Genomic DNA, 27,709 nt, shown 5'->3' with positions numbered 1-27,709 from the left:
TGGTTTTTAGGATCTATTGCATCATATGAATCTATTAATATATCTTAGACATCCAGTTAGAAGAAACTTCTGCTGGGGAAAGCAAAACAAAAATAACAAATATTCTATTTCTAATTATATGTGGTTCATCTGGATCCCATTATATTTGTAACTATCTTGGTGCCTGTAGTTGACAAAATGGTGAGGAAGTGAGCAAATCAAAGTATACTTGACTCCATAATGAGTTACACTATTGTAATTAACATTTCCTCACAATTTATACTTTTCAAACATTGTATTTCCTTTGGGGATAAATTTCGCTAAGTCAATAGTACCTTTGTATAATGCATACTTATTTTTCAGACTGTGAAGTCAGCTCTGAAGAGTAAACAGTTTCTTAACAGCAGTGTGGATGTTTGGAAAGACTGTTAGTCTGGCCGTTAGGGAATCTGGATTCTAGACCAGACTCTGCTATTAATAAAGTGCATGAGCTTGAATTTAATCTTAAATCTGTTTCCTTATCTCTAAAATAAGTCTAGAACTCCAATTCTGAAATACAAATAAACAATGAACCACTCCTAGAATTATGCAACTCATGTCCCATTAACTCCAGCAGTGTTGAGTCTTTCTACAAGGTGCTAATAAACTCTTAACACCTTCAGAGCCAGTTCTTGGTGTGATGCCCAAACTGTCATTGTGTATGAAGCTATATATAAATAATCTATTTTTGAGACAACTCTTTTGATTTCCTAGGATGAAGAATGTCCATTTTAATAACTTGCCTTGTTTTTAGTAATTATTATTGTTAGGCTCAAAATAGGAATGACAGTATTCTAGTGTCCTCATTAATTTTTCAATTAACACTTTTCTACAAATTATTATATATTCCTTTGTCCCTGAAAAGACTTCAGAAAGCTTTTTTTATGTTGAATCACAAAAGCAAGCAAAGGATTAGACTGAAAATATTTGTCTAAAAATGATGTGCTTATCTTCATAGGCTAATAAATGAAATTATAAATGTATGTAATCAGATGCTGCTGCTTGTGCTTTACCACACATTGGTGTGACAATGGCCAGGCAAATGGGCCCTGAAAAATCTGCCTAATATGCCTAGCAAAACGGATGGAAGCTTCTTTTCTTCATTTTCGTAGCTGTGTGTATAATGTTTGATAATTTAACATTTGTTGTTTAATAAATTGTGGTACCAGAGCCAAAAATGACTGGTGCTTTCTTTTTTTATTTCTGTTTCCAGTATGAGCAACTGCATAATTTTGTGTCTGTTAATATCAAATGAATATTCATTTGCTTCAATAGTGGCATAATTTATATAAACCAAGAGTGTATTTATGGCTCAATAGTCATTTTGTTTTGTGTTTCTTGGTTATAAGGTTGTCCAAGCAAACACAGTGGATGAACGTACTAACTTTCTTGTGGAAGAATACTCTACATCCGGTCGTCTGGACAACATCACACAGGTCATGAGTTTGCATACTCAGTACCTGGAGTCTTTCTTGCGGAGCCAGTTTTACATGTTGCGCATGGATGGTCCCCTTCCTCTACCATACAGGCACTATATTGCAATAATGGTGGGTACTTATTTTCCTATATTCACATAACACCTTCCTCACTTATTCTTTCTCCCTTCCAAAATAGGTGTGTGTGCATGTGTGTGTATAGAGCTAAGTATAATTTATGAACGTAAGAATTGAAGAAGCCTATGGCCTTTTGGATACCAAGTTTCTTGGATACATTTGGAATATGTTAAGCCACTTAATGCACTGAATGTTTCTCATTTAATTTTCAGTAAAATCATTTTTCATAATCTCTTACAAATAAAGATGCTTATAGCATGCAAAGTAATACCCCACAAGTTTTGTCTTTGCTCTTGATATCTTGTTTTTATAAAAGCACAAGTTTTTTGTGACATTTTTCTTAGTAATTTTATACATAAAGAATATCACTAATTTGGCTAAGTAAGAGGAAAGTATCAGTCAGCATTCATGGAGAATCTGAATGAGAAAAGAATTCTTGAATTGAATTATAACGCTTCTAAGTATAGTTCTGATTACAAACTGGTTAACTAGTTATTCACATGCAATAGAGGTCAGGGAGGAGAATTATAAAGTTGTGTGTGTGTTGGACTTTAATGGAGAAAAAGAACAACAAGAACATGATGAAAATGCTATATATGTGGAGAAGTTGGGGAAGAAACTGGGCTGACAGGGCTGGCATAACTAGCCAGGAGTTAGCAGATTAAGTTTGACCACGTTTGATTTGATTGTCTTTTTTATAGTCTTACTGAACTTTTAACAACAACAAAAAGCAACATTCCGTATTTTATTGAATGATGAACCTCACTGAGGCTGTAATTTTAGCTTAAGATTTTGATGACAGTAAGGCTGAAAGCAGATTTAGAATGCTTGTAAAATATGGAAAAATAAGATGTAGAGAATAGAAAGAATAAAATAATACTGTTTTACTGAGAAGCAGCCCTGAGGAAAAGAGAGGTCAATTGAGGGCTGATTCTGACTGCATAGGAAGAAAAGGGTCAGTGAGCTTCCATGTCATCTGAGTAGGAAGATGTGTACAAATATGACTGAAGTCACATTTATCTTAAAGAGGATAAGAGAAGTAATCAAATCAGGATGAATCCTGAGTTATTAGAATATAAGTTAATGAGATTTTATTATGTTTTAAGTAGAATGTAGTAGGTATATTTGTCATATTGAAATGGACCTGTATTTCTTATTCATAGCTAGAAGGTGGCTTAAGGTATACCAACTTCCAGACAAGGAAATGACTGGCTTCAGGTGATATTATTTGCTTATACAAGTAATCAGCTTCATGTATTGAATCTATTACATCATTATGACGGATGTTTTAGACAAGAGATTCTGTAAGAAAAGAGGTACTGACTATAAAAATCATTAGCTCCATCTGAATTATTTGTTTAGAAATAGTGGAATGAAACTCTACTGTGATTCTTTTATCAATTAATGTTTTTCTTTGTGCTTCAGGCTGCAGCTAGACATCAGTGTTCTTACTTAATAAACATGCATGTGGATGAATTTTTAAAGACTGGAGGTATTGCTGAATGGTTGAATGGTTTGGAATATGTGCCACAAAGACTGAAAAATCTTAATGAAATTAATAAGCTGCTAGCACACCGACCTTGGCTGATCACAAAAGAGCACATTCAGGTACTGAGTGTTTCTTTGAAATAAAAAGGAATTTGCTTAGAACTTAATTTTAAATATGTGTATATTAGGAACTTAGAACATAAATAATAGTGTCTTAATATGTGTAGAAAAGATAAGTTTAGAAAGTCAGTGGGTTTCATTTAAGCACAAATGAATACTTCTCCTCTTTAAGTAATCATTAATTATCTTGTACAAATACTTTGGTGAATGGCTATGAGAAAATTTCGTTTCTATTTTTAAGTAGTAGATAGACTGAAGAAAATACACTAACATGATAGGATGCCTGGGATCTAGTCTGTACTCTGTTACAAGTTTGTGTCCTTTTAGTAAATTAACTTCTATGGGTCTCAATTCTCTCCTCTACAGAATGAGGGAGCTAGATTAAATGAGTTTTAAACTTTTTTATAGTTCTAACATTTCATAAGTTTTAGATTCTCAAAAAATGATTTTGCAAATAAAAAAGTGATTTGCCAGCTGGTGTGTGAATGCTTAAATGTCTTTTAAAACTAGAGCTTAGACGAGAAATAGAGTTGTCGTGATTAACTAAGAGTACTTGTATTTCTGAAGGTGCTTCCATCGAGGCCTACAGGGTGAGGTCATTATTCAATATGCTTAGCACTATTTTTGGCACATGGTAACTATTCAATAGATAGGAACTATCATCTAAATTATCAGTGGAAATCTTTGTTATTTAAAATATCTGTTCTTAATGCATAGAAATGTCCTTGGTTTTTGGATCCTCTTGTTAGACTACATTTTTGTTATTTGCCCTTTCAACCAATCATAGTGTTTATCAATCTGCATACTCTCAGATTTTGATGAAGTATCTGGGAAACTGTGAAGCACGATGCTGCCTTTAGATTTATGTTCTGATTTGATAATATGTTAGCTAGATAGGGGAATTAATCATTGTTTTTAATGTCATGTCTTAATTACTTTGTGCCAGATACTTTGGTGCGTAAAGACCCTGCCCATAGATTTGCTTGGAGTCTAGGGTAGAAGAAGAACAGGGTAATGACAGTAATCACAGCACAACAGTGTATGAATGTATGAATAAAGAGAATGGAACCAGAAAGTTTCTTTTCTGAAAGAGGTAACATTTGAGCTAGGTCTTGAAGAATAAGTGGGAGTTCTCAAGTAGAGCAGGGCATTTCAAAGAAAGAATAGAGTATTTAATATGGTATACTGGAAGAATAGCCAACAGTTTCAGATGATTGAAGGGTAGCGATGTTTATGTAAGGTGGGAACTGGGAAGAATTGAGATCATATTGTATGACCCAGTGAATACTGTATTAAAGGATTTGTATTTTATTCTCAGAAAGTTATGGTCTTCAGGGTTATGTTATAGTACTCAGGAGGTACACAAGAAAAATTTCCAAAATATTAACAAAATATTTGTGTGTGTGTGTATATTCTTATTCTTCTAAATTTTTGTATTTGTGTATTTTATGTTATTACAGTACACATATATTCTATATAAAATATATTTTATGTGTATAAATTCACAAATAAATATACATAATATCTGGGGTTGGACGTTTCCCAACTGTTACTTTTGGAAGTACATTTGATCACAAGAACTTGGAGATCATCATGATAGAGAATCAAGAATCATTAAAGGTTTTTGTGCCAAGTTGTAATATAAATACATTAGGTGATTTAGAAGATGAATTACAGATTGTACAGACTGGAAGCAGTAGACCAGTCATAGTACTACACCTGAGAGGTGATTTTTTTTAAAACCATGGGAGAAACATAGGGTAAGATTATAGTAATGATTCTGCATGAAAATAAGTAGGACTTTGGTGACTGACGGGATGTGAGGATGGAGAAAGTGGGTGGGACAAGAGAATGACTAAGGTGTCCTTCTTCATGACATGAGCTGACATGAGCATATACAGGCTGACAACAACAAATAATGACATCCACAAAGTGATGCCCACTTACTAAAGGAAATACAGATCTGTAACTCAAGATAAAGTGTGAGTTAAAAGTAAAATTGGATAGTTGTTTACAGATAAGCAAAGGTCAGGTTGAAGTAATGAATGGCCCAAGGGAGATATTGCCCAAGGAAGGAAGATTGTGGATGGAATACAGCAATAGAGAAAAATCTTTCTCAGGGTAGCAAATATACTTCCCTCCCCAAAATGTGGAATTGTTGAAGTCAAGAGAGATTAATGTCAAGAAGGAAGAAAGCAAACAATGTAAAGTCTGCAGAGATCAAATAAAATAAGGACTAAAAAGAAACAGTCAAATTTGGCCATTTGGAAGGTCATGTGTAATCTTAGTAAATGTAGCTTCAGGGGTTTGCTTGAAAAAGAAACCAGATTGTAATGAATTTTTAAAAGTAGAAATGAATGTGAGGCAAGAAATTAGAGATAGTGAGTGTTGGCTGTCCTTACAGGTTTAATGATAATTCTGCAAAGATTAGTGAAGGCATTGTAAATTGTAACAATCCTTTTGGAAAGCTCTTTGGCAGTATTATTGAAATCATAAAACTATTAATACTCTTTGTTCTAAAAATCCCATTAGGAAATGTTTCTAAAATAAGAACAAAACTATAATATGAAGATGCTGTTTATAGAAGCAAATAAACAAAACAAATTTAGAATATGAATAATGGTATAAGAAAGAAGTAGTTATATACATCCATTGATACACAGGAGAGGCCTTGCTTAAAAATTAATATGACACTGTGGCCTCATGAAAAATGAACCTGTCAAAATGTCTGAAAATCAGAAAAATACAGGTATATGTGGTTATAACTATATAATTGCTTGCTTATAAAAAATAAAAGAAAATATGTAAAAGAATGGTAGAATTTTTTTCAGTCTGTATTGCAACCATTTAGTATATTTTGTGGCTTCAAGGTTTGGTGCATACAGATGTAAAGCAAGTATATTTTCTGGTGTATATTATTTTATTATTAATTAATGACCCTCTTTATTTACATTATTACAGATTGTAATAATGATATTTTTGTCTTAAGGTCACTTTTTAAATTTTATTTTTTAATTAACAAATAATTGTACATATCCATTGGGTACATAGTGATATTCTGATAATATATAATGTACAATGATCAGATTAATTAGGATATCCATCATCTCAAACATTTATTATTTCTTTGTTTTGAGAATGTTCAATATCCTCCTCCTAGCTATTTGAAACTGTATGTTATTGTTAACTATAGTCATCCTACAGTGGTGTAGAACACTAAAATTTATTCCTTCTATCTAGCTGTAATTTTGTTCTTTAACAGATCTTTCCCTATCTCCCCCCACCATAGGATGATAGAATTTGACTGATTTTCTTTTCTTTTCCCTGAGCTTTTGGTAATATATGAAATTGTATATGGTGTGTAGTTAAAGCAAAATAAAGCAGTTTTTTTTGTTTGTTTTGTTTTGGTTTAGCCACTAAGTAAGCCAAATGAAAGTTCTAGATTTGGAAGGAGAGAAAGAGAGGGATGAGATTCCCCCTCACACACACCTCACACACACACACACAGAGTGAGAGAGAGAGAGAAAGGGAGAGAAAATGAACACTGATGGGAAAAAATGCCTGATGGATTAATTGGTGGAATTCACTCTTGGACAAAGTGGAGGAATTACTGATTTTAATGACTTCATTTGTGATCCCATCATTCAGCTGGAGGGTCAAGTGAAATATGAAAAAGTGCTTGGAAATTTTAAAAATTCTTATTGAAATGTGAGGTATTATTCTACAATTTCTGTCATCTGCTGCAGGGTCTTTCTCCATTAGAAGGTATCTAAAGGATAACTGAAACTTGACTTGTTGAATTGGGGTTTTTTGTGATTTTGTGAGATGAAGTTTCCAATACACCTTAAAATGAATGGTTTTGTTCGATAATCTTTAAAGTCCTATCAAGCTCCAGTGTTCTTTGATTCTTTGAAAGTATTTCATTAAAATAGCATACTATATAAAAAATGCTTTGGAAGCAGAAGATCTGTTGTATAAGGGATTTAGAAGACACTACAATGTAATTACATTGTTAAGGTATGATAGTTTTAAATGGAGCATTGGCCAAAATCATATTTTTAACATGTGAAACAATTTTTAAAGAGAGTTTTAAGTTTTGTTACTCTAAATGGATATATGAAAATTGGTAGATTTTCATTGAAATTGCTTTGTAGCATTCTAGAATTTTTATATTTGCTCTGATTTGCTTTCTCATTTCAGAAACTTGTCAAAACTGGAGAAAATAATTGGTCTCTGCCTGAACTGGTACATGCTGTGGTCCTCCTGGCACATTATCATGCTTTGGCAAGCTTTGTTTTTGGTAGTGGTATCAATCCAGAGAGAGATCCAGAAATCTCCAATGGATTCACGCTAATATCAGTCAACAATTTCTGCGTTTGTGATCTTGCTAATGACAACAACATAGAGAATGCATCCCTTTCAGGCAGCAACTTTGGGGTTAGTTTTCTTAGCTATTTTTCTTTACTTTTTTGCTTTGAACTTCTAATATTAAAAATATCTAGAGAGAATTTTTCTCCAATTAGATAGGATATTATATACTTAAAATATTTTTGCATAGTTTTTATTACTGTAAAAATTTGGTACCTGAAGTTCTGATTTATTTTAAAGAGGCTTTTAAAGCAAATTCATATTACTGCAAATCATGAAGACTAAACAGTGATGCATTCTAGTGATCATAGGCTTTTAATGTTAGACCCTTTGGACAGTAGATCCCAAAACAATATACTTGTATGTATAAGATGCTGGAACAACCAATGGAAAACATGTCTGACAGGAAAAAGTAAAACAATTGTGCTCCCTCATTTTTTAAGCTAAATTGTAATATTTAATGTATACCAAATGCTGGAATTCTAGATTTTATACACACACACAAACAAACACACACACATATATACTTAGAAACTTTTATATTTATAACTGAAAAAAATCATACTTCTGAAAATGTTGGAATCTGTCATGATTTCCTTTGAAATTCGTGAAAAACCAACTTAAGAACTTTGTAACTGTGCCTGTGCCACTGTACATAGTAAGGTGACATTGGGAGATGGAGATATTTACTGGAACACTTTTAGTATGAATAGCACCCAACATTATCTTATCTGGTTCCAGATTGTGGATTCTCTAAGTGAGCTAGAGGCCTTAATGGAAAGGATGAAAAGACTTCAAGAAGAAAGGGAAGATGAAGAGGCGTCTCAGGAAGAAATGAGCACTCGTTTTGAAAAGGAGAAGAAAGAAAGTCTTTTTGTGGTCTCTGGAGATACTTTTCATTCATTTCCTCATTCAGGTGCTTTTTTGTACTTTTTGCCTTTTAGTTGTTCTTAGAACCCTTGACAGAGCAACTTCAGTGTTTTCCATATGGATATGTAAAAATGATTCTGCTATCATCTTTCTCTTATTTAGTTCTCCTCTTCTACCTTACTGTCATGCTATTGCTTTCCCTCAGGCTGGTTCATCCTTGAATGTATTTCAGATTGAGTTGAGAGGACCTTTCAGCTTTGTAGTTCATACTCTATCCTGGATAAAATGTTACTTAAAGCAGATCAGTTGCTTATAAAGTTAGATAGGCATATTTAATTTATCCTACTTTTGTGATTTTTTAAAATGATAAGTGAAATATTGTTTCAATAGTTAAAATTTTTTTAAAACTTTGCCTTTTTTGTGAGTGGGGTGTGTGGGAAGATTATTCTCACACTGCTGCTTTTCCAGATTAGTTCTAAAATTACACTGCACTTGCATTTACATTTCTTTGGAATTCTATAAAAATGTATTATTTAGGTCATTTTCTTTGATTGAATTTGGAGGAATTCATCCTGTGTAAAAGCTGAGATTCTTTGCTGTAGTCTTGAAAACAGTTTTTCTAACACTCGAAGAGACTGAAATAGGAGGGAAACTTTTCAGTTACAACCAAAAAGATATTGAGCACCGCATAGTAAATGATATTAAAATAGCATAGACTCATACAAAGCTTAAACCCTTTAAAAGTAATCCATCTGCATAACTTTTTTTTGAGACTGAGTCTCGCTCTTTCACCCAGGCTGGAGTTCGGTGGCGTTATCTTGGTTCACTGCAACCTCTGTCTCCTGGGTTCAAGCGGTTCTCTTGCCTCAGCCTCCTGAGTAGCTGGGATCACACATAACATAACATATTTTTAAAAAATAGAGTTCTGTTGATCTAAAAGCTTCAAAACTACTGCCTGTCCTAAAACTCATCAATCTCATAAATTTTGAGAATTGTTTCAGCTGTAACTTGTTAAACATAAAAGATTGGTAAGTAGTTCTCAGTTTTACCAGGAAGAACAAGAACCCTTTTTATCATTTCTCCTGATGATCTTTTTTATGAAAAATTTTATCTACCAAATTGAGTAACCATTTTAATCCTTTCAATTAATTTAATCCATTGAAGATTACTGTCACTAAAATCAGAGCCTCTAGTCAGCAGGAAATTCCAAACAAAGAAACCTAGTGTTTGGGTTATTGGTTTAATATTCACTCTGCAAACACTTATTGAGTACCCCATAGAGTTTCAGCATGATGTTAGGTACTAAGGTTTTAAGGCTAAATAAGGTGTGATTCCTGCTCTCAGGGCACTCTCATTCTAGTAGCAAAAAAAAATTGTAACGCATAGCAGAATGTGAAAGATATGAGCCTAGAAGAGGGCACTGAACCCAGTCTTGATAGGCAAACGGTGTTGGCAGAAGAGGAACCTAAAGGAAGAATGCCTGCAACCCTTGGCTCTAGAATAAGTCTTAACACAGTTGAGTGTGAGGAAGTCAGGTAATGACTGAGGGGCACAGGAGGACCTGGTAAACGGCATCCAGGCCCTAGCAAAGGCACGATGGTAAGGAAACAGGATGCTGGGTCCAAGAACAAGTGGTTCTTTGTTGTTAGGACATACATCATGAAACAGGTAGTGTAAAGAGAAATCTGGTTAGGTAGGTAGAGGCCCTACTGTAAGGATCTTGCTAACCTTAAGAAATATGCAACCTACCATATTTTGGACATTTTGAGTAGAGATGTCTGTAAAACAACCAGTAGGAAATGTCTTGCATAGTGCTTCTCAAACTTCAGTGTTCATGAGTCACTTGGGGAATCTTGTTGAGATGCAGAAGTTGAATCAGTCAGTTTAGGGTAGGGCCTGATAGGCCACATTTCTATCAAGCCTCCAAGTAATGCCGGTGCTGCTGGTATGGAAACCACTCTTGGAATACAAAGTGTAGAAGAGATGGGAAATCAGGAGAGGACTTTAAGGTCAAGGTAAAATTTTAGAAGTTACCAGCATATAACTGGGAGCAGAAATTAGAAGTTGATTATAAAATTCATCTGGAGAGAACGGGTGAGGGTGAAGGAAAATAATGAATATATGATGAACCTTCTAGGTAAACTAATGTCTAAAAATGTAAACATTTTTATTAAAGTTAGTAGTATCTGTGTTTTAAGAAATTAATTTTTAAGAGCTTCATTAAGTAACTAAAGCTTAAAAAATGTCAATGTTTTATTCCTCTTAGGTCTTTGGAAATATTAAAAATATACTTTGGATTTCAGTCTCTACCTTCTTGGAACTTTAAGCCAGGACTACAGCCTTCAAAAGTGAATTTTGACTAGCAAGTCTTGGACCTTAACCAAAAATTATGTTCTAATTTTAATAGAAGAGGCTATTTCAAGGAAATAATGTCAATATACATACATACACCTCTCCACATATGTATAGATTTATATATCTAAACACATATATATAAATACATATTTCACTCTTAATCATTGCCAGTACCAAATTTGCTGATTACACAAAGAAAATATAGAAAAAAGACTCAGTACAATAGCTAATTGAGTCATTTGTGTAGACTTACCATGTTTTAAAATAGAAATAAAAAGATTTTTTTTTTTTCCGGCATAAAAAAAGTCTTGGTTTGACCAGTGTTATAAAGTATTCCAGATTCTATGTAAGGATTCTAATAGTTTTTCAAGTCTTTTGAAGAAAATAAACGTTTGAAGTATTCTACAGGTGTCATATTCTGTAGCTTGGTAACAGGGTTAACTAGCTTTTACTGTTTTTTGTTTTTTCAGTTAGGCATACCATTACCGCAACAGAACGTTTCCTGTATTATGTCAGTAACTACTTCTTAGGGGCAGAATAATGCAGATAATGAACAAAATACTATTTCTTTTGAGTACAGACTTTGAAATATTTGTTTAGATAGGATTAAAACTAGAGTTTCAGATTTAATAATCAATGCTAATTTTAACTTCTTAAGATAAATTTAGGAGAAAAGTATTTGTGGATTGAGGGACCTTTGTACATTTCTTTCTGTGAATAAAAATTGTCTAGGAAACAGGTGTTAATTGACTCCTAAGTTAAAAATTAATGCGTAGAGATTTTTCCTAGGATCACTTCTCTTATTTGGCTGACTACTTACTTTTTATTGTTTATTTTAAAATGTTTAAAAAGTCATGGCCGGGCACGGTGGCTCAAGCCTGTAATCCCAGCTCTTTGGGAGGCCGAGACGGGCGGATCACGAGGTCAGAAGATCGAGACCATTCTGGCTAACACGGTGGAACCCCGTCTCTACTAAAAAAATACAAAAAACTAGCTGGGCGAGGTGGCAGGCACCTGTAGTCCCAGCTACTCGGTAGGCTGAGGCAGGAGAATGGCGTAAACCCAGGAGGCGGAGCTTGCAGTGAGCTGAGATGGCACCACTGCACTCCAGCCTGGGCTACAGAGCAAGACTCCGTCTCAAAAAAAAATTTTTAAAAAGTCATACAACTTGAAAATGTGTATCAGCAAAACAAAAACTAAAAAGCCAACTATGTAATGGTCAACTCCAATATCAATATTTGCCAAATGAAACCACTTGGTTGTGCAGTGTCAAAGGAAGAATCGCTTCTAGAGAGACACTGTTTTATAGAGTTTAGTTATTACTTACTGTTTTTGGCTTTATTTTACTTTGCAACCCATAAACTTTACAACCTATAAAACTACTTTTCATAGCAGCCTCAGTGATTGCTACTACATTTTATAATGTTTGCTTCATTTATATTATTATGTAATGAACCGAATTAAGGAAAGTATAAGCTGGTATGTAAATGTTAAGAGATAATGCATTGAACATACCATTTTAAAAGTATTTCTATTGAGCTGAATAGAGTGCTGGAGCACAAGGAGAAAATAAAGTGGTTATGGGATCAGGCTGGGAATAAGCCTGAAAATTCTCTTCACAGGACTGAAAAATCACTTAAAAACTTCAGATCAATTTAAGCATTTAATTTTGGAAGTTTTTCACATCATCTTATACTTAAACATCTACACATTGTATTTCTTACTGACACAGTACTGACCATGGTATTAGTAAGATACAGTTCATTTATTTCTTAAATGGATATTTCTTTCTGTATTAATGAAACAAAAATAGATATTAAGTGTGTAGTATAGTACTTGTGTATGGTAAGTACTCAATAAAGACCATCTCTTTCTTTATATGTAATAAAGAAGTTTGGTAAGAATTTTTATAAGATTTATCCGAAATTGGGTAGCCAGAACACTTAATCTTTCCTGCCATTATCAAGCACCCAGTTAGTCCACAGCAGTGACCTAAAGACAGCTGAAAACTTGTGAGAAAAGAATACTTAATGTCAGGATTTTCATGCAATAGCAAAGATTAAAGATAATGAAGTGTTACTACCAGGCCTTTCTTTTGGAAGAATTAACATAATTACACTTGTTTTTTAAGTCTCTCAAAAATTTTCACAGTTAAGAATTATAGTTTGTCTTTTATTATGCCATAATACTGTTTTACTATTATTTATGAAATATGACATTTAATATTAAAATACTTATAATGAAAATATTGTTCCCTTCAAGGAAATAGCTAGGTTGTTCTTTTATTTTGAGAAATACATGTTCATTTTCTAGACTAGAAGCTAGTAAATGAAGCTTGTTCATCCCCTTTTAATGGTTAAAATCAGAAAAAATAGTAAAGACAGACCAACCTAAAATAAGAAGTGAGATAGAATTATTTTTGCATAAATTAATATGCATTGGATATTTAAACTTTTTCGGTGGCAAATTGTTAATGTCATCAAGTATGCAGAAATCAATTTTGTTAAAATATTATTATTGCCTTGCTATCTTCCTGAATGCCACTTTGGTAATATTCTAGTCACAGTCTCATTAGGACATTGTTTAGTCTATATGTTGCATACTATTTGTTTTCATATGCATAGAAAAGTGCACATATTTTAGGCATAAAGCTCACTGAATGTTCACAAACTGAGCCCCCATATTTAGCACTCAAGTGTTTTAAGATAATGATAACGGCATCCAAAAGTCTGCTCACCTCCCCACTGAGTGTCCTTTCTGATCCTTCTCCCTATGTGCTTTTTTGCAAACTAAATATAAACTATATTGAACTAATTTTTATTGTGAATACACCCAGGTAAAACACCATGTAATTTTAACAAAGTTTATCTTAAACTCATAGTGGTCTTTCACCTTCATCTCTTCTTCTTCCTCTCATCCCACTTCATCCCCTGGAGAGATAAAAACAAAACAAAACAAAAAATGGTTAAGCTGCACTTTGGGAGGCCAAGGTGGGTAGATCACGAGGTCAGGAGTTTGAGACCAGCCTGGCCAACATGGCAAAACCCTTTCTCTACTGAAAATACAAAAAAATTAGCTGAGCATGGTGGCACGCACCTGTAGTTCCAGCTACTCAGGAGGCTGAGGCAGAAGAATCGCTTGAACCCAGGAGGCAGAGAGGTTGCAGTGAGCCGAGATTGCACCACTGCACTCCAGCCTGGGTGACAGAGTGAGACTCTATCTCAAAAAAAAAAAAAAAAAAAAAAAAGGTTAAGCTTTATGCTTACAGGCCTGTGCTATCTTCCATTCCTAAATTAGTAAAACTAGCACATTGATCCTTTGCTACTACTGTTTAGATAGTTTAGTCAGTTTACCTGGAAAACTAGTTAAATGGTAAGATTGCTAGTATTTGGTAATGAAATTATATTTAAAACTTTAGCAGTAGATATTTTATATAAATTTAAGTCACAGAGTCAATGTTTTCACTTTAGAAATCCATGGAAAAGCTAAAAAGTGGAAGAAAATGGAGTTCCGATTTATTGTCTTAACCACGTACAGTATCCTTAACACTAGATTGTTCATTATTGTCCTTAGATTTTGAGGATGACATGATTATAACATCTGATGTCTCTCGATACATTGAAGACCCTGGTTTTGGTTATGAAGACTTTGCGAGACGAGGAGAAGAGCATTTGCCAACATTTCGAGCTCAGGTATAATATGTCATTAATTCAGAGAAACTAGAAAATACTGTCATTTTAACTGTTAAGTGTTGAAATTTTTAAAATTGGCATCTAAAGAATTTTTGATAGGATCTATAAATCTTTGTATCTAACCTAGTTTCAGCCTAGTCTAATTGGAGTTCCCAATAGATGTATAATTATTTCAACATTTTTCTCCCTAAGAAGACAAAAGGAAACAGTCTGCTTTATTCAGTTACTTCTGTTATTACATGGTATTTGCATAATGTTTATACCATTTTTTTGGAAGGGAACAGAGAGGAAAACAGGTGACATCACTTTTTCTTGGAATAATATCATACACCAGTAGTCGTGGGCTTAAGGGCTACTCTAATCTTAACCCCTTGGAAATAGCCACAGCAGTGATGTGACTCCTAAAGAGGGTATGAGATTGAATTATGACAAACTCCTTCATGGTTATTTTAGATGATCTGTTAACTGTCTGTGTCACTGGGTAGGTTTGTTCACATAGGAATATTCCAAGATCTCCTGGGGCCCTTCCAGATAAGGGGATAATGTGCATAGTACCTGAGTGTAGGAGATGACCAGAGTTCATCACTAACATGGCGAATCCCATACCCTTTGAAGAAACATCCAGACACTCTGATCTACTAACTGATGTGAAGGGTTCTTGGTAAAGCCTTAGTAAAGCTGCGAACCTAGAATTAAATTAGAAATAGCCTCACTTACTTGCTTCATTAGTTATATTTAATAAATACATAGATTTACATGGAAAATGCCCACTTTGTAATTAAATACATTTTATTCTTTTAGGACTATACCTGGGAAAATCATGGGTTCTCCCTGGTGAACAGACTTTATTCTGACATTGGACATCTTCTTGATGAAAAGTTTCGGATGGTCTACAATCTCACATATAACACTATGGCCACCCATGAGGATGTTGACACAACCATGCTGCGCAGAGCTTTATTTAACTACGTTCACTGTATGTTTGGAATCAGGTATGTTCATTGTAGAGACAGTTTTATACATTTCTAAGTGAAAATTCAAGCATAAGTCTTATTTTTATCTTATTTGGGGGTATATGACTCTGGGAAAAAAATATTACATGTAGACTTCTGATTTTAAAAATTAATTTCATTTTATAGAGAAGCATTTTTCTTTAAGTGTCATGAATCTTAACATTGATGCACATATAAATACAGTGGTAAAAATTTACTAAGGAGGGAAAAAAGCATCAGTAATCATTGGGGATAGGATAGAATTAGACCAAATCTGAGAATCCTTCCTGGAAGAATAGGTGAGTTTTAAAAGAACAGTTGTAGTGTCCCTTTAGATCACTATAATAAATTCTGGTTTGTTTAGTTAGTTTGGTCTTTTTAAAACTTATTTTTTAAGGAATGGCAATTACGGTATAAACAAAACTATAGTAGGTTGTGCCTTCATAAGCTTACATAACATCACATAACACTGAAATGAAATATATCAGCCAATATAAATTAATGACCTTTAAATTTAGAAAATTGGCATTGAGAGGACAGTAAGTAAATGAGATTGAATAGTCTAATCAAGAAAGCACTTATTGAAGGAATGTGCCTTTTTGACTTGTGGTTTGAGGCTTTTATGGAAATAGATTAACAGACAGAAAAAATTTCCAGTTACAAATTATTCAACTTGACTATATATCCGATATATATCAGAAAGACTTTATGATAATTAGAATTTAATCTGTTAAGCAAAGTATTTCCCATAATTTTAGCTAAAGAACCCCCAAATTTACTGATAAATCGACTAATAACATGATATTCCATGTAATAGATTATAGTTGTATGTAATAACTGAGCTATTTGTCCATTTACCATGCTAGACAATGTTATCAAAGAATCAACACATTTTAAAACACATATATATCATATCTACCTACCTAAGAAAAATAAACACTAATAGAACTAAATTTAAATGCAATAAATATGTATTGGATACAAGGCAACAAATGTAGTGAGTATATTTATCTGTTGGATGCTACAAAATAAAGCTTACATAAATGCATCGAGATACTCTTTTTATTAAACTAAGCAATATATGGGTTAAAAATTAATGAAAATATAACAGAGAAATTCCACAAGCTCCCAATACCACATTTGCCTACCTGTCTGCATCTGTGCCCATTTACTCTGCTGTCATTACTGTCTATGTTCCTATCCACTTATGCACAAAATCCCATTTCTCATTTTCTAAAGATCTCAATTCTAGCAATACTCCCTTCTCTCTCTAGCATAATCAGCTTTACTCTCTTTATTGGATCTTTCCCATCAGTATAGAAACACACTTAATTTCTCCCATCTTTAAAGAAAATTTCAGTTTCACCTTTCATTTCCCTCTGGCTACTGCCTCATTTTTCTGCTTTTGTGCAAAGCAAATCTCTGACAAAATTGTATATATTTACTGTCACTATTTTCTTATCTCCAATTCTCTCTTGAACCTATTCACAGTATCAGGCTTTTGTCCCTATCAACCAACAAAACTGCTCTTACCGAGGTTGCTAGTGACCTCCATATAGCTACTTCCAGTGGTCAGTTCCCAGTTATCTTATTTGTCTCTTTGGCAGCATGGGACTCAGTGATTACTTCCTCTTCCCTGAAACGCTTGACTCCTACCTCAAGTCCTTTACACTTGCTTCTTTACCACCATCTGGTATTGTTCAAATACCAACCTTTCAGAGAAGCCTTCCTGCCCACCCTATTTAAAGTAACAACTCCTCTCCTCCCAGACCAAGTTCCATTTCCTCTCCATGGCAGTTATCATCTGACTACAATATGTTTATCTTTTTAATTTTTTTTCCTTTTTACTTCAACAAAATTTAAGCTCTATGAGACCAAGGATTTTTGTCTATTTTGGTCACTGGTATATCACTACTACTGAGTGCCCATGGCACATAATGGGTGCTCAGTTTGTCGACTCAATTAATTAACAAGCTTTTAGTATTTAATTACTAGACAATAAATGTCCTTAGTATAGCTTTGGAAATTAAATATTTGAATTTTGTCATTATAAAGCTATTGTTGTGTTGCTCATAGGTATGATGACTATGATTATGGAGAAGTTAATCAATTACTTGAAAGAAGCCTGAAGGTTTACATTAAAACAGTGACCTGCTATCCTGAGAGGACTACAAAACGCATGTATGATAGTTACTGGCGGCAGTTCAAACACTCAGAAAAGGTAAGTGTTTCAATGTTAAGCATTATACCAAGGACAGTTCTTCAGTATAAGAAGTAATAGTTATGAAAAAATAACAGATGAAAGTATTAATAAATTATTGCCATTGACATGGAAGTGGCATCATCTAGCTATCTGGGGTTTTTTTGTTTGTTTTTTTGAGATGAGCCTCACTCTTTCGCCCAGGTTGGAGTGCAGTGGTGCAATCTTGGCTCACTGCAACCTCCACCTCCCAGGTTCAAGTAATTCTTCTGCCTCACCCTCCCGAGTAGCTGAGATTACAGGTGCCCGCCACCACACCTGGCTAATTTTTGTATTTTTGGTAGAGATGGGGTTTCACCACGTTAGCCAGACTGGTCGTAAACTCCTGACCTCAGGTGATCCGCCCACCTCGGCCTCCCAAAGTGCTGGGATTACAGGCAGGAGCCACTGCACCCAGCCACTGTCTGGGTTTTTAAAATATTTTTTAAATTCAGATTTATTGAATAGTAACCCAATTATGGTTATATGCTGTGTTCAACATAGTGTATAAAATAAAAGTTTATCATGAGCCTTTGAAATACTAGATCTAAGCATTGATATCTTCAAAGTACATTTGGAAAACTGTCTACAGTTCAACCTGTTAATAAAAATCAGACATACTGAAATGTTGTGTTAGGTGTAATTGTATTTTGGCCCAGAAGGCACATCCATTTTGAGATTTTTTAACCACTAGAATTAACCTATTAAGACAATGGTTTCTGCTGAGCACGGTGGCTCACACCTGTGATCCCAGCACTTTGGGAGGCCGAGGCAGGTGGATCACTTGAGGTCAGGAGTTCAAGACCAGCCAGGCCAACATATAGTGAAACCCCTTTTCTACTAAAAAATACAAAAATTTTAGCTGGGCATGGTTGCACATGCCTGTAGTCTCAGCTGCTTGGGAATCTGAGGCAGGAGAATCGCTTGAACCCAGGAGGCGGAGGTTGCAGTGAGCTGAGATCACTCCACTGCAATCCAGCCTGGGCAACAGAGCAAGACTCCATCTCTCAAAAAAAAAAAGACGATAGATTTTTCCCAAACTTGGTAATTTAGTGTTTTGACAATATAATTCAGGACTTTTGTGCCAAATATACTGTTACATAAAAATATTTATTTGAAAGAAATATATAGGAAACATTAAGTTAGAAACCCTAATAAACGTTAAAGCTTTTCACAGGATAAGCATAAACTGTTAAAAAAAAAAAAAATGAGGGCTGATTTTTAGCCATGTAAAATTTTATAACTAGAAAGAAATATAATTTGTAGGAAAATTATAATTTATAAAAATTAGTTTTATTTTATAACCCAAAAGATTGACTTTACAAGAATAACAACTTTAATAAAGCTATCAGAATTTTTTAGATTTTATGGGTTATTTTTACTGCTCACAGAGCCATTTTTTATAGACACAGGTTTGAGTGTTGCATCATGAACATGGATAAATATGTCTAGGGGTGTGTGTGTATATTGCTTATATAGACATTAAAAAACCTTTGTGAATGTCTAATAAGATATTTTAGGTGTTTATAATGGTTACTAAACTGATGACATTTTCACTTCTAGGTTCATGTCAATCTACTTTTAATGGAAGCACGAATGCAAGCTGAACTTCTTTATGCTCTTCGTGCCATAACTCGGCATTTGACCTGAAGTATCACCCAAGGAAAATGTCATACATGTGTAAAGACCTTTCACATAAGATAAATATCAGAAGCTATTTGTGATATAACATCAAAAATTATTCAGTTCTCTAATGTCAAAGTTTAGCCGTTTGTTTTTTGTTTTTGTTTTTTGCGGCTGTAATGTGCAATGATGTGTTTTATTTTCCTTGATGCTTAACATTACTAACAATTGCAAAAATAATACTGAGGAGCACTACTTTGCATTGTTTATAGTTGGAGTTTTGGATACTGATCATAAATCATGAATCTGGCTTATTAATGCTTAACTTCAGCGCTTTTGAGTTGTGTGTATGTGTATTTTTTCTCCCTCCCAACCCCACCCTTTTTTTTAAGAATAAGGACAAGTGCTTACAATCTGCTCAAGCAATTGTTTTTCAGATGTTGGCATTCAGCAAAGAGTGACCTCTCTGGCCATTCTAAAATTTTAATGTTGTGTCCTAAATCTGGTGGAGGAAAAGCATGCGCTGTTGAACCAAGCTGCTCACTGGACACGTATTTGTGTCCCCAGGAGATTATTTGTCAGGCACTGTTTTTTTTGTTTGTTTGTTCATTTGTTGTTGTTTTACTGCTATTGGCGATAACATGAAATGTGATACAGCCATTGCCCATAATTTAATGTGAAATTAATCATGATGAATTCTATAGCATGCTACTGAAATGCCAAATTCAGCTATTTTCTTTCTCTTCTAAAACAGAAGTTTCAGTTTTCCATATCAGATGTATATATTATAAGTGAAATTATACACAATCCTATCACTGACAGTAATCCTCAGTCACCTTAAATAATCAGTGCTCACAGTGCTGCTTACAGTTCATTTAGTTGGCACATATAAACCTATACCCACACAAGACTGACCAAAAATTTTCTTTGCACATTTTTCCTTTCTCATAGTTTTTTTTCTATATTTCGTTAAGCAAAGGAAGGTTAATATGCCTATTTTTTTCCTGTTAGGCTTTTAGAAATTATTTTCCATGACTTTTGTTCTTAGGTTAGACAGTTTATTATTCAAAGGTAAAAATTGTGTTTCTATGCATTAATGTGATTGAACAACAAAAACAGAGTGCAATATATTCAAAAATTACTCAACTAAACGTTCCCCCTGTCATATCACTGCAAAAGTGTCCTTTTCAACAGAGCCATAAAGAAATTTTTTTCAAATTTCTTTATTGCACAGGCTTTTTTTAGTTTTACCTTACTGGGATTGAACAATGTTCCTTTCATAATGCCAAAGCATTCCCTTCCCCAGAAAAATCTCCTTGGACAACTGGTTTAAAAAAGTTATCAAGTCATAGGGGAGGAATAAGCGGCCAAAAAGTCACATTTTTGCATTGGTTTACGTTGCTTGCTTGATTAGACTATCTTCAGAGAGCACAACATTATGTGTTTATAGCTTTAATTTGTATTATGTCAACGAACCAGTAAAGTGCCTAAAGAGATGCTTACAACTATCCAGTAGGACACAACTGCACTGCTTTTTAAACACGTTTTGGTTAGTTAAGGGTGACTTGAATTGTACACATACATGCTAATTTTTGAAAACATATCCATTTTTCACAGTAAATAATATAGATACAATTTTCTGTTAGTTCCAGCAAAGATTTCATTTTAGACTTACTTGTGATATAAGATTTAACTTTTCTTTTGTGAAAGAATCGTGAATTAGTGTTTCATTAAATCATTTTCCTCTTCCATTTATCATCCTCTTCTGGTACAATATATTGGGTTGCTTTCTTTTAAATTTTGTTCCAGAAAGGAAAACAAATATGACTGTACACTTATTAACATAAGGTAGTTCTGCATTTTTGGATTCCAGGATCCTATTTGAAATCTTCCATGTGAGGAAAAAATTACTAATATTTTTGAAGACAGGGTGGTTTAAAGAGATTATTCAGAGAACTTGTGCCATATCTCTTCTGTTTTATTGCATATGCCATATGTTTTGTTCAATATTACATTATGTAGATATGTAATACGAAGAAAATATTTAGGAGAATGGCAAAACACAAATGGCAACATAAATGTCCATTTGACTTCCCTAACTTTACAACTTTCAAGTTGAGGATGTCTTTTATTCTTGAATTTGTTTTTTTACCAGATGCTTTCAATTAATAGCCCTATATTTTTGTGCAGGTGAACTGTATAACAGGATAAAAAATGATTTGTATGTATTGAAAGGAGGAGAAATTCTCACAAAACACCATATGAGCTTTAGACCAAAAGGGGAAACAAGGTTTAAGTAACTAAAATGGCCACTTAGTTGTTGTTTATTTTTTTCCCTGGAAATGTAAGTAGTTGGAGTTTAGGCTATGGAAATATTAGTGCCTTTAATAGATCTCTTTCCTTGCAAAGTTTCTTTTTAGCTCAGCATTGATCTATTTCATCAATAGTCAGGAAAATAAGTTGACTTGGAACTATAAACAAAAACAAAACAATATATTTATGAACCTCAGTGAACCAGCCTAGAAAAATTGACTTCTGCAGGTGCTAAAGCACCTACTAATACGCAGCATGCACAGCATTTCAGGTTGTGAATATCATTTTACAACGAGTTTGCTGTTAATTCTCTTTATCCAATGCAAACTTGAAATTCTGATGCGGTTTTCCAGGGTGGTATTTTTTCAGAGTATTGAATTTACTATTTAGTAATTTATAGTATAGCTTTTTATATTAAAATGTGATATTTTTAAAAGAGATGTCTGGTTCAATTGGTATAATGATGTGATTATGCAATATGCTGATCTACACCTTGCACTCACATTGTGCCAAACTTAAATGTGCAAGTGTACGTGAGAAAAGCACATGTGAATGTGAATTCTTTAATTCTTTGCTTATTATGTTAAAATTAGTCTTAATAGTCCACTGATGTGTATGCTTGAATAATGTCTATTTACTTTGGAATTTCAAGATTTCCGGCTTCAATGGTAATTTGTAATTTCTCAGATCATCTCAAGAAATATTGAGATACTCCCCCATCTGAAAATAATCTGTTCTTTAACCCACCTGACTATGGGAGTAGCCAGGCTGGTGCCTCACTGGCTTCTTCAGATGAGGCTTCCTCAGGTGGATGCATGACCATTAGGGGAAAAGAGGCTTTTGAGACAGCTTATTACCTCCTTCACCTTCTTGAACTAAGTACATTGTCTCAGTCCCAGTATGAATTTGTCCCATTTGGGGTATTTTTAAAATAAAAGATGGCTAACATGGAATCTGGGGCATAGCCTTGGCCTTTAATTATGGTTGTAAGCCCAAATAATGGCAGAGAAACACAGGGCTGTTTTTACAACAGAAAAGTCAATATAAGTTTTATGTAAGAATCCTATAAAATTTGAACCAGGTCTCCTATTTAATTGTTATAATGTCTCCTAAAGATTTTAAATGCTCCTAAACGCTAATTATTATTCCAGAGTGACCTTTTCCTTTTCCTCCTTATAACGTTATTTTAAAATCCGAAATCTTAGTTTTCTGTGCCACAGCAAAATAAAATGATCAACAAACAATTAAAGATCTGTACTTAAAATAGTTCACCATTTTTAGTGGAGGGAGGGTACATGCCTATTTGATGGTAAGATTCTTTTGAACTCTTAAGGACAATTCCTTATGGAAAAAATAAATTACAGTGCATGTTATAAAAATGATTTGCACTGTGTTAGCAAAATAAGGTGTTTTAGGTTGTATTTTAAAGACAATTCTAAATCATTTCTCTGGAAAACAAGACCTTAAATTCTTTTCTCCAATAGGACTGCTTTTATGCAAAGAGGTGGTCTTACATGGAGTAAACAGTATATAACAATAATGTTATGTAAATAATATGTCACATTTGCTTAGTAGTACAATTCCACAGCGAACTGAAAGTTGTGGCTCCTCTGCTCAGATTGAATTTTAAGTTACCTAATTTGTGTAATCAGAACCTATTCTAGGTGGCCGTCAACATAAACTCTGTTTCCCTATTATATCCCTCTGGAGACTGAGAATCAAATTAAATAGTCTTTCTTCAAAACAGTACTGGAACATGAATGTATTTATCTCAGTCAACAGAACTTATATGCCCACTGTATGTGGTGTATGTGGAGCTTATTTCCATGCTAATTTGGCTTGGTTAACAGACCTAGAATCTGCCCAGGTGAGACCTAGAACTTAAAAATAGCTGGGGTGAAATGGATAATAGAGGTAGAGGTATATGTCAAGGCAGAGCCCTATGAGGAAGGAAAAGTTTTCAAAGAATACAAGGAACATAGTGCTGAGAGCGTGGCTGCCCTCAGCATCGTACACCTAATCTAGAGAAAGTATTTCCCATGTGGGAGCTCCTATCTGCATTCAGTTCACCCTTTCCTGCCTGCTTCTTCTTCCTCCAAGTGCCTCAACCTCTACATGCTTACTCTCCTCCCCTTCCCTCAGCCCATCTTGGTCTAAGCAGCTTTCACAATCCAAACCAAACATCACCAGCCACCTGCTGATAAGTCACCAGCATTTACTTTCCTGAGTTACTTTTTCTCCATTCATTGAGACTATGGATTCATCCCAACTCCTTCTAAATCCCTCAACCATCCAGCTATACTTTGGCTAACCTTTGCCCTAGACACTCTACCAGATGTTATGCAGTATCGAGTGTAAATTGTGTCACCCTATTCTGTTCTACCCTTTTCCCAGCTGCCGAAATATCTCACTCTCCTCTACCTCATCCCCAAAGAGCCTATAAATTCAGAATATCTAACCTTTTCATGGATTCACTCACTGTTGTTCAGTAATACAACTTCCATATTTTAAATAAATCATAAAAGATATTTGCCTTCTATCAAAGTAGGAATCTTTATATTTATACATGATACAGAAATTGAACTATTTCTATCATTCAGAATTTAGCATATAGCAGGATTTTAAAGTGATTGAATTGCCATCCTAACTTGGATTTGCATTAGGTTATGAATACTGTTGTTAGTCCAAGCTATTTGAATGTAAAGTTAAAATTCTCCAGCAATCCAGAATGACTTATAACCCTTCAGTGGAATGGGAAATTTCTGGCATGCAAATAGGGTGGTGTTCCAGACATTTGTTTTATTGGTGGTGTTTGGGCCTTGAAACACATTTCTAATAGAAGGACATATGGCAAAGGGTATTTAGATGGTCCCATGGGATCACAGAAGCCCATTTGATTTATAATATAATAAAATAACACAAAATTGGGTACATAAGGGTTTAACCAGGCTTTCCTGGGTTAGACTAAGCCTCTAACCTCTGTTGCTATCCTATTCTTATGGGAGGAAAAAAATGTTCTATGGGATGAAAAGAAAATGCATTGATTTTGTAGTCTTTATTCTCCTAGCTGCACTTAGGGTATATCCAGCTGCACTTCCTTCCTATCCAGAAGGAAGAGGAAATGCAAAGAGGAAGAAGATGTAATAGTTCTTCCTCTCCAGCTAGGTGCACTTGAGGTTGTTCATAAATGTAAAATTATGTCAGGTTTCTAACATGGGACACTGCACACGGTTGTCTGACCTGATGAACCATCCCATTTGCAAGTATAGATAATTATTATTTCTTGCGGTATTTGGATGTTTTCCATCTCATTCATGAACAACTCAACCTGATAGTAGATTCCAATAAATGCCTTTCAGGGCTCAGGAATGAATTGATGTCCTAGTTAAGAAATGAAACTTAATAATGGAGACGGAATGAGGCGGTTTGTATTAAATTATATGCCATGAAGTGTTCATTTTAGCTTTAAACTAATTATGACTGTACCACCATGAAGTACAGAATGAAAAAATATATTTATATATATATATGGGGGGAACAGAGAATGAATACCTGATTCTTTTAAATGCTTGTGGAAATCTTTGAAATAGTGCAGGGCATACCACAAAATAGCCTTTAGAACAAATACCCAATTTTACAGTTCATAGGACAACATCAAACATTAGTAAGTCTAAATATGATGAATAGAATTTTTGTTATGTCAATTTTGCTAGAACAGTCTATTTTCTTGCACCCCTCAAGTTAACCTCTTAAAAAAATGAATGTATAATTTCTATCGAAAGAGTATCAGAGAGAATCTCTCTGGTCTATAGTGTTAAAATATTGTTCACAAATCCTGATTAGTTAAGGGCATACATTATGAAACTTACAGAATAAAACTTATTGTACATCTCTTTCTTAAATTAATATCTTTACACATTTTCAACTGGCTCCCCAAGTCTGATAAGGAAGGATTAAAAGGTAGAAAAAAGGAAATGTATTAGTTGGGTGGCCAAGAAGTTTCCTTTGTAATGTTGAGAGACTTCCGCTTTCTGAATTTCACTGGTTCTCTAAGGTAAAAGAGTTAAATGGTACCCTTGTTCACCAAGGAAAGTGATCCAAACTATATATCTAGTGCAGATATTTCCTTTGCATTATTTAGTCTTCTCTGGAGAGAAAATACAGTTTCCCCTTCCTCTTTCTCTTCACATTTACTCTTTTCAATCCAAAATAAGAGACACAGAAAGCAAACCACAGCCAGTTTGGCATCTTCTCAGTGCTACTAGTATAGGCACATACACATACACAGTCTGAGCAAGGTAATAAAGAACCCTGTCAGGTCCACTTGGAACATGGCCTTGCTACTTGGATTAGCTCCTTTAAGCCTGAAAATAACTTTCCTGGTCATGGAAGAACTGGATGCATCTTTTAACTTATGAAATAGAAGTTGAACTTGAAAACTCTTTTTAAAAAATCCTGGTTTTGCAGGACAGCTACATAATGAATGTATATATTAAGACTTTGTAGCTGAATTGCACATGAAATCAGATTGCCAACTTCTTGACTTTCAACGTTAGACATTTATCCTTAAGTTGTGAGCGATATATGTAGCATGCTGTGAAACGTCTATTATAGTTCTTTAATTCATCAGTATTAATACAGAATTATCTTTTGCGTTTCTTGGTACTTTTTATTCAGTGTAATCAGAAGCTGTGATGTTTTGCCTTTGTAGTCCTGTGCTTTGTTACTGTAATTTTTTTTTTTTTTTTTACGAAGCACGTGACTGGACTAATGTAAGGCAGATGACGTGATCTTTAAGACTGCTATATATATCAGTCTCTTACTCTATAAGGTTTTAAATTAGAATAAGCTTTTATCAAATAGATATTTGATGCAATTTAAGATTCACACAAGTTTCAGGGTCAAATGGCGGTCTTATAGTTTCAATTCTGAAGATAACAAACTTAGTAAACAGCCACTTTAAACTTGTTCTGGCAAACCAGACCCTGCTGTAGATATAGTCTAAGGTAGTTAACCATATAAGCCTTTTCAACTCTTAATGCCCTCCACATGAGTCAGCAGTTAAGAAGGTTCTAGAACCCATGAAAGCTTTTGTATGTATTACTAGGTTTTGTTTTTCTTATGTTGCTGATTTTACAGTTCTGACTAAAGCTGACCTAAATGGATCAGTTTATGTGTAATATTCTAGTGCTTTAATGCCTCTTTTTTTTTTTTTTTTGGAGGGATGGGTAATATTATTTGGACAGATGCAGAAGGAACTGTTAGTGAGTCAAGACAAACACATTTGAAATAAAGGAACTGTGTATTAACATGTTAACAATTCATAACTGCACTTTTTATGACATTTTGAAAATCTATTTATAGGTACAGAACAATGGGTTTTGTTAAACTGTATCACATTTATACTTGCAGAAATTTATTTCATTGTTATTAGTAGGAATTTTATTGGTTCAATAAAATTGGCAAAACTGAACACCAATCATTTGCCTACTTTGTTTATATTGGAGTAGCATTCTCGCTTGGTTTATTTCTGCTTGATTATTGAGACATGTATTCTTAAAGATATCACAATTATAGGAGTCATTATTTTCACTATTTTTTTCCTAACCCAGTTTCCTGGTGATATTTATTATCACTCAATATTCTATTTGTGGAATATTGCAATAATGTAAGTTGTGCAAAATGTATAGTCATTGTTACCTTTTAAAATAATTGTGATCTCAGCAAGAGGCAAATTAACTTTATTATTGTCTCTTGTTAACCAAAGCCATAATTAGAATGAGGAAAGGGGCATTGGACATAAGGTTGGGGCCTGGATTTAAAAACCTAGTTTTTTCATATTCTACTAGCTTTGCAGCCTTGAAAGTAAATTAATCTCTATGATCTTTGATTTCTGAATTACATTCTATCAGGAGTAATACCTTCTTGAGATGGTTGTTTAAGAATTAGGTGATGTGTACTAATGTATTTGAAATACACAGCACAATAATGAATTTGAATGGATAAACAAGCCCAGAGAATACTGTTACTCTTTGATATAAAGTAGAAAAAAATTAATGGAGAGAGGAAGATGATAAT

General features: G+C 34.0%; 1 protein-coding gene across 1 annotated transcript in view; it reads left to right on the top strand.

Annotated features, from left to right (window-relative positions):
* Window positions 1-27,110, top strand: part of SESN3 (sestrin 3) — a 65,617-nt gene extending 38,507 nt beyond the window's left edge. The window contains exons 3-10 of the mRNA XM_033206778.1: window positions 1,368-1,565; window positions 2,997-3,179; window positions 7,380-7,616; window positions 8,289-8,463; window positions 14,346-14,464; window positions 15,266-15,456; window positions 17,533-17,677; window positions 19,259-27,110. Coding sequence (XP_033062669.1) covers window positions 1,368-1,565; window positions 2,997-3,179; window positions 7,380-7,616; window positions 8,289-8,463; window positions 14,346-14,464; window positions 15,266-15,456; window positions 17,533-17,677; window positions 19,259-19,345 — 1,335 coding nt within the window. The 3' untranslated portion in view covers window positions 19,346-27,110. The remainder of the gene's footprint in view (window positions 1-1,367; window positions 1,566-2,996; window positions 3,180-7,379; window positions 7,617-8,288; window positions 8,464-14,345; window positions 14,465-15,265; window positions 15,457-17,532; window positions 17,678-19,258) is intronic.
* Window positions 27,111-27,709: the final 599 nt, after the last annotated feature.

This window comes from Trachypithecus francoisi, unplaced genomic scaffold, assembly GCF_009764315.1.
Source record: "Trachypithecus francoisi isolate TF-2019V2 unplaced genomic scaffold, Tfra_2.0 Lachesis_group8, whole genome shotgun sequence".
Lineage (NCBI taxonomy): Eukaryota > Metazoa > Chordata > Mammalia > Primates > Cercopithecidae > Trachypithecus > Trachypithecus francoisi.
The sequence above is the reverse complement of the archived record's forward strand: the minus strand, read 5'-3'. Positions and strand labels throughout refer to the sequence as shown.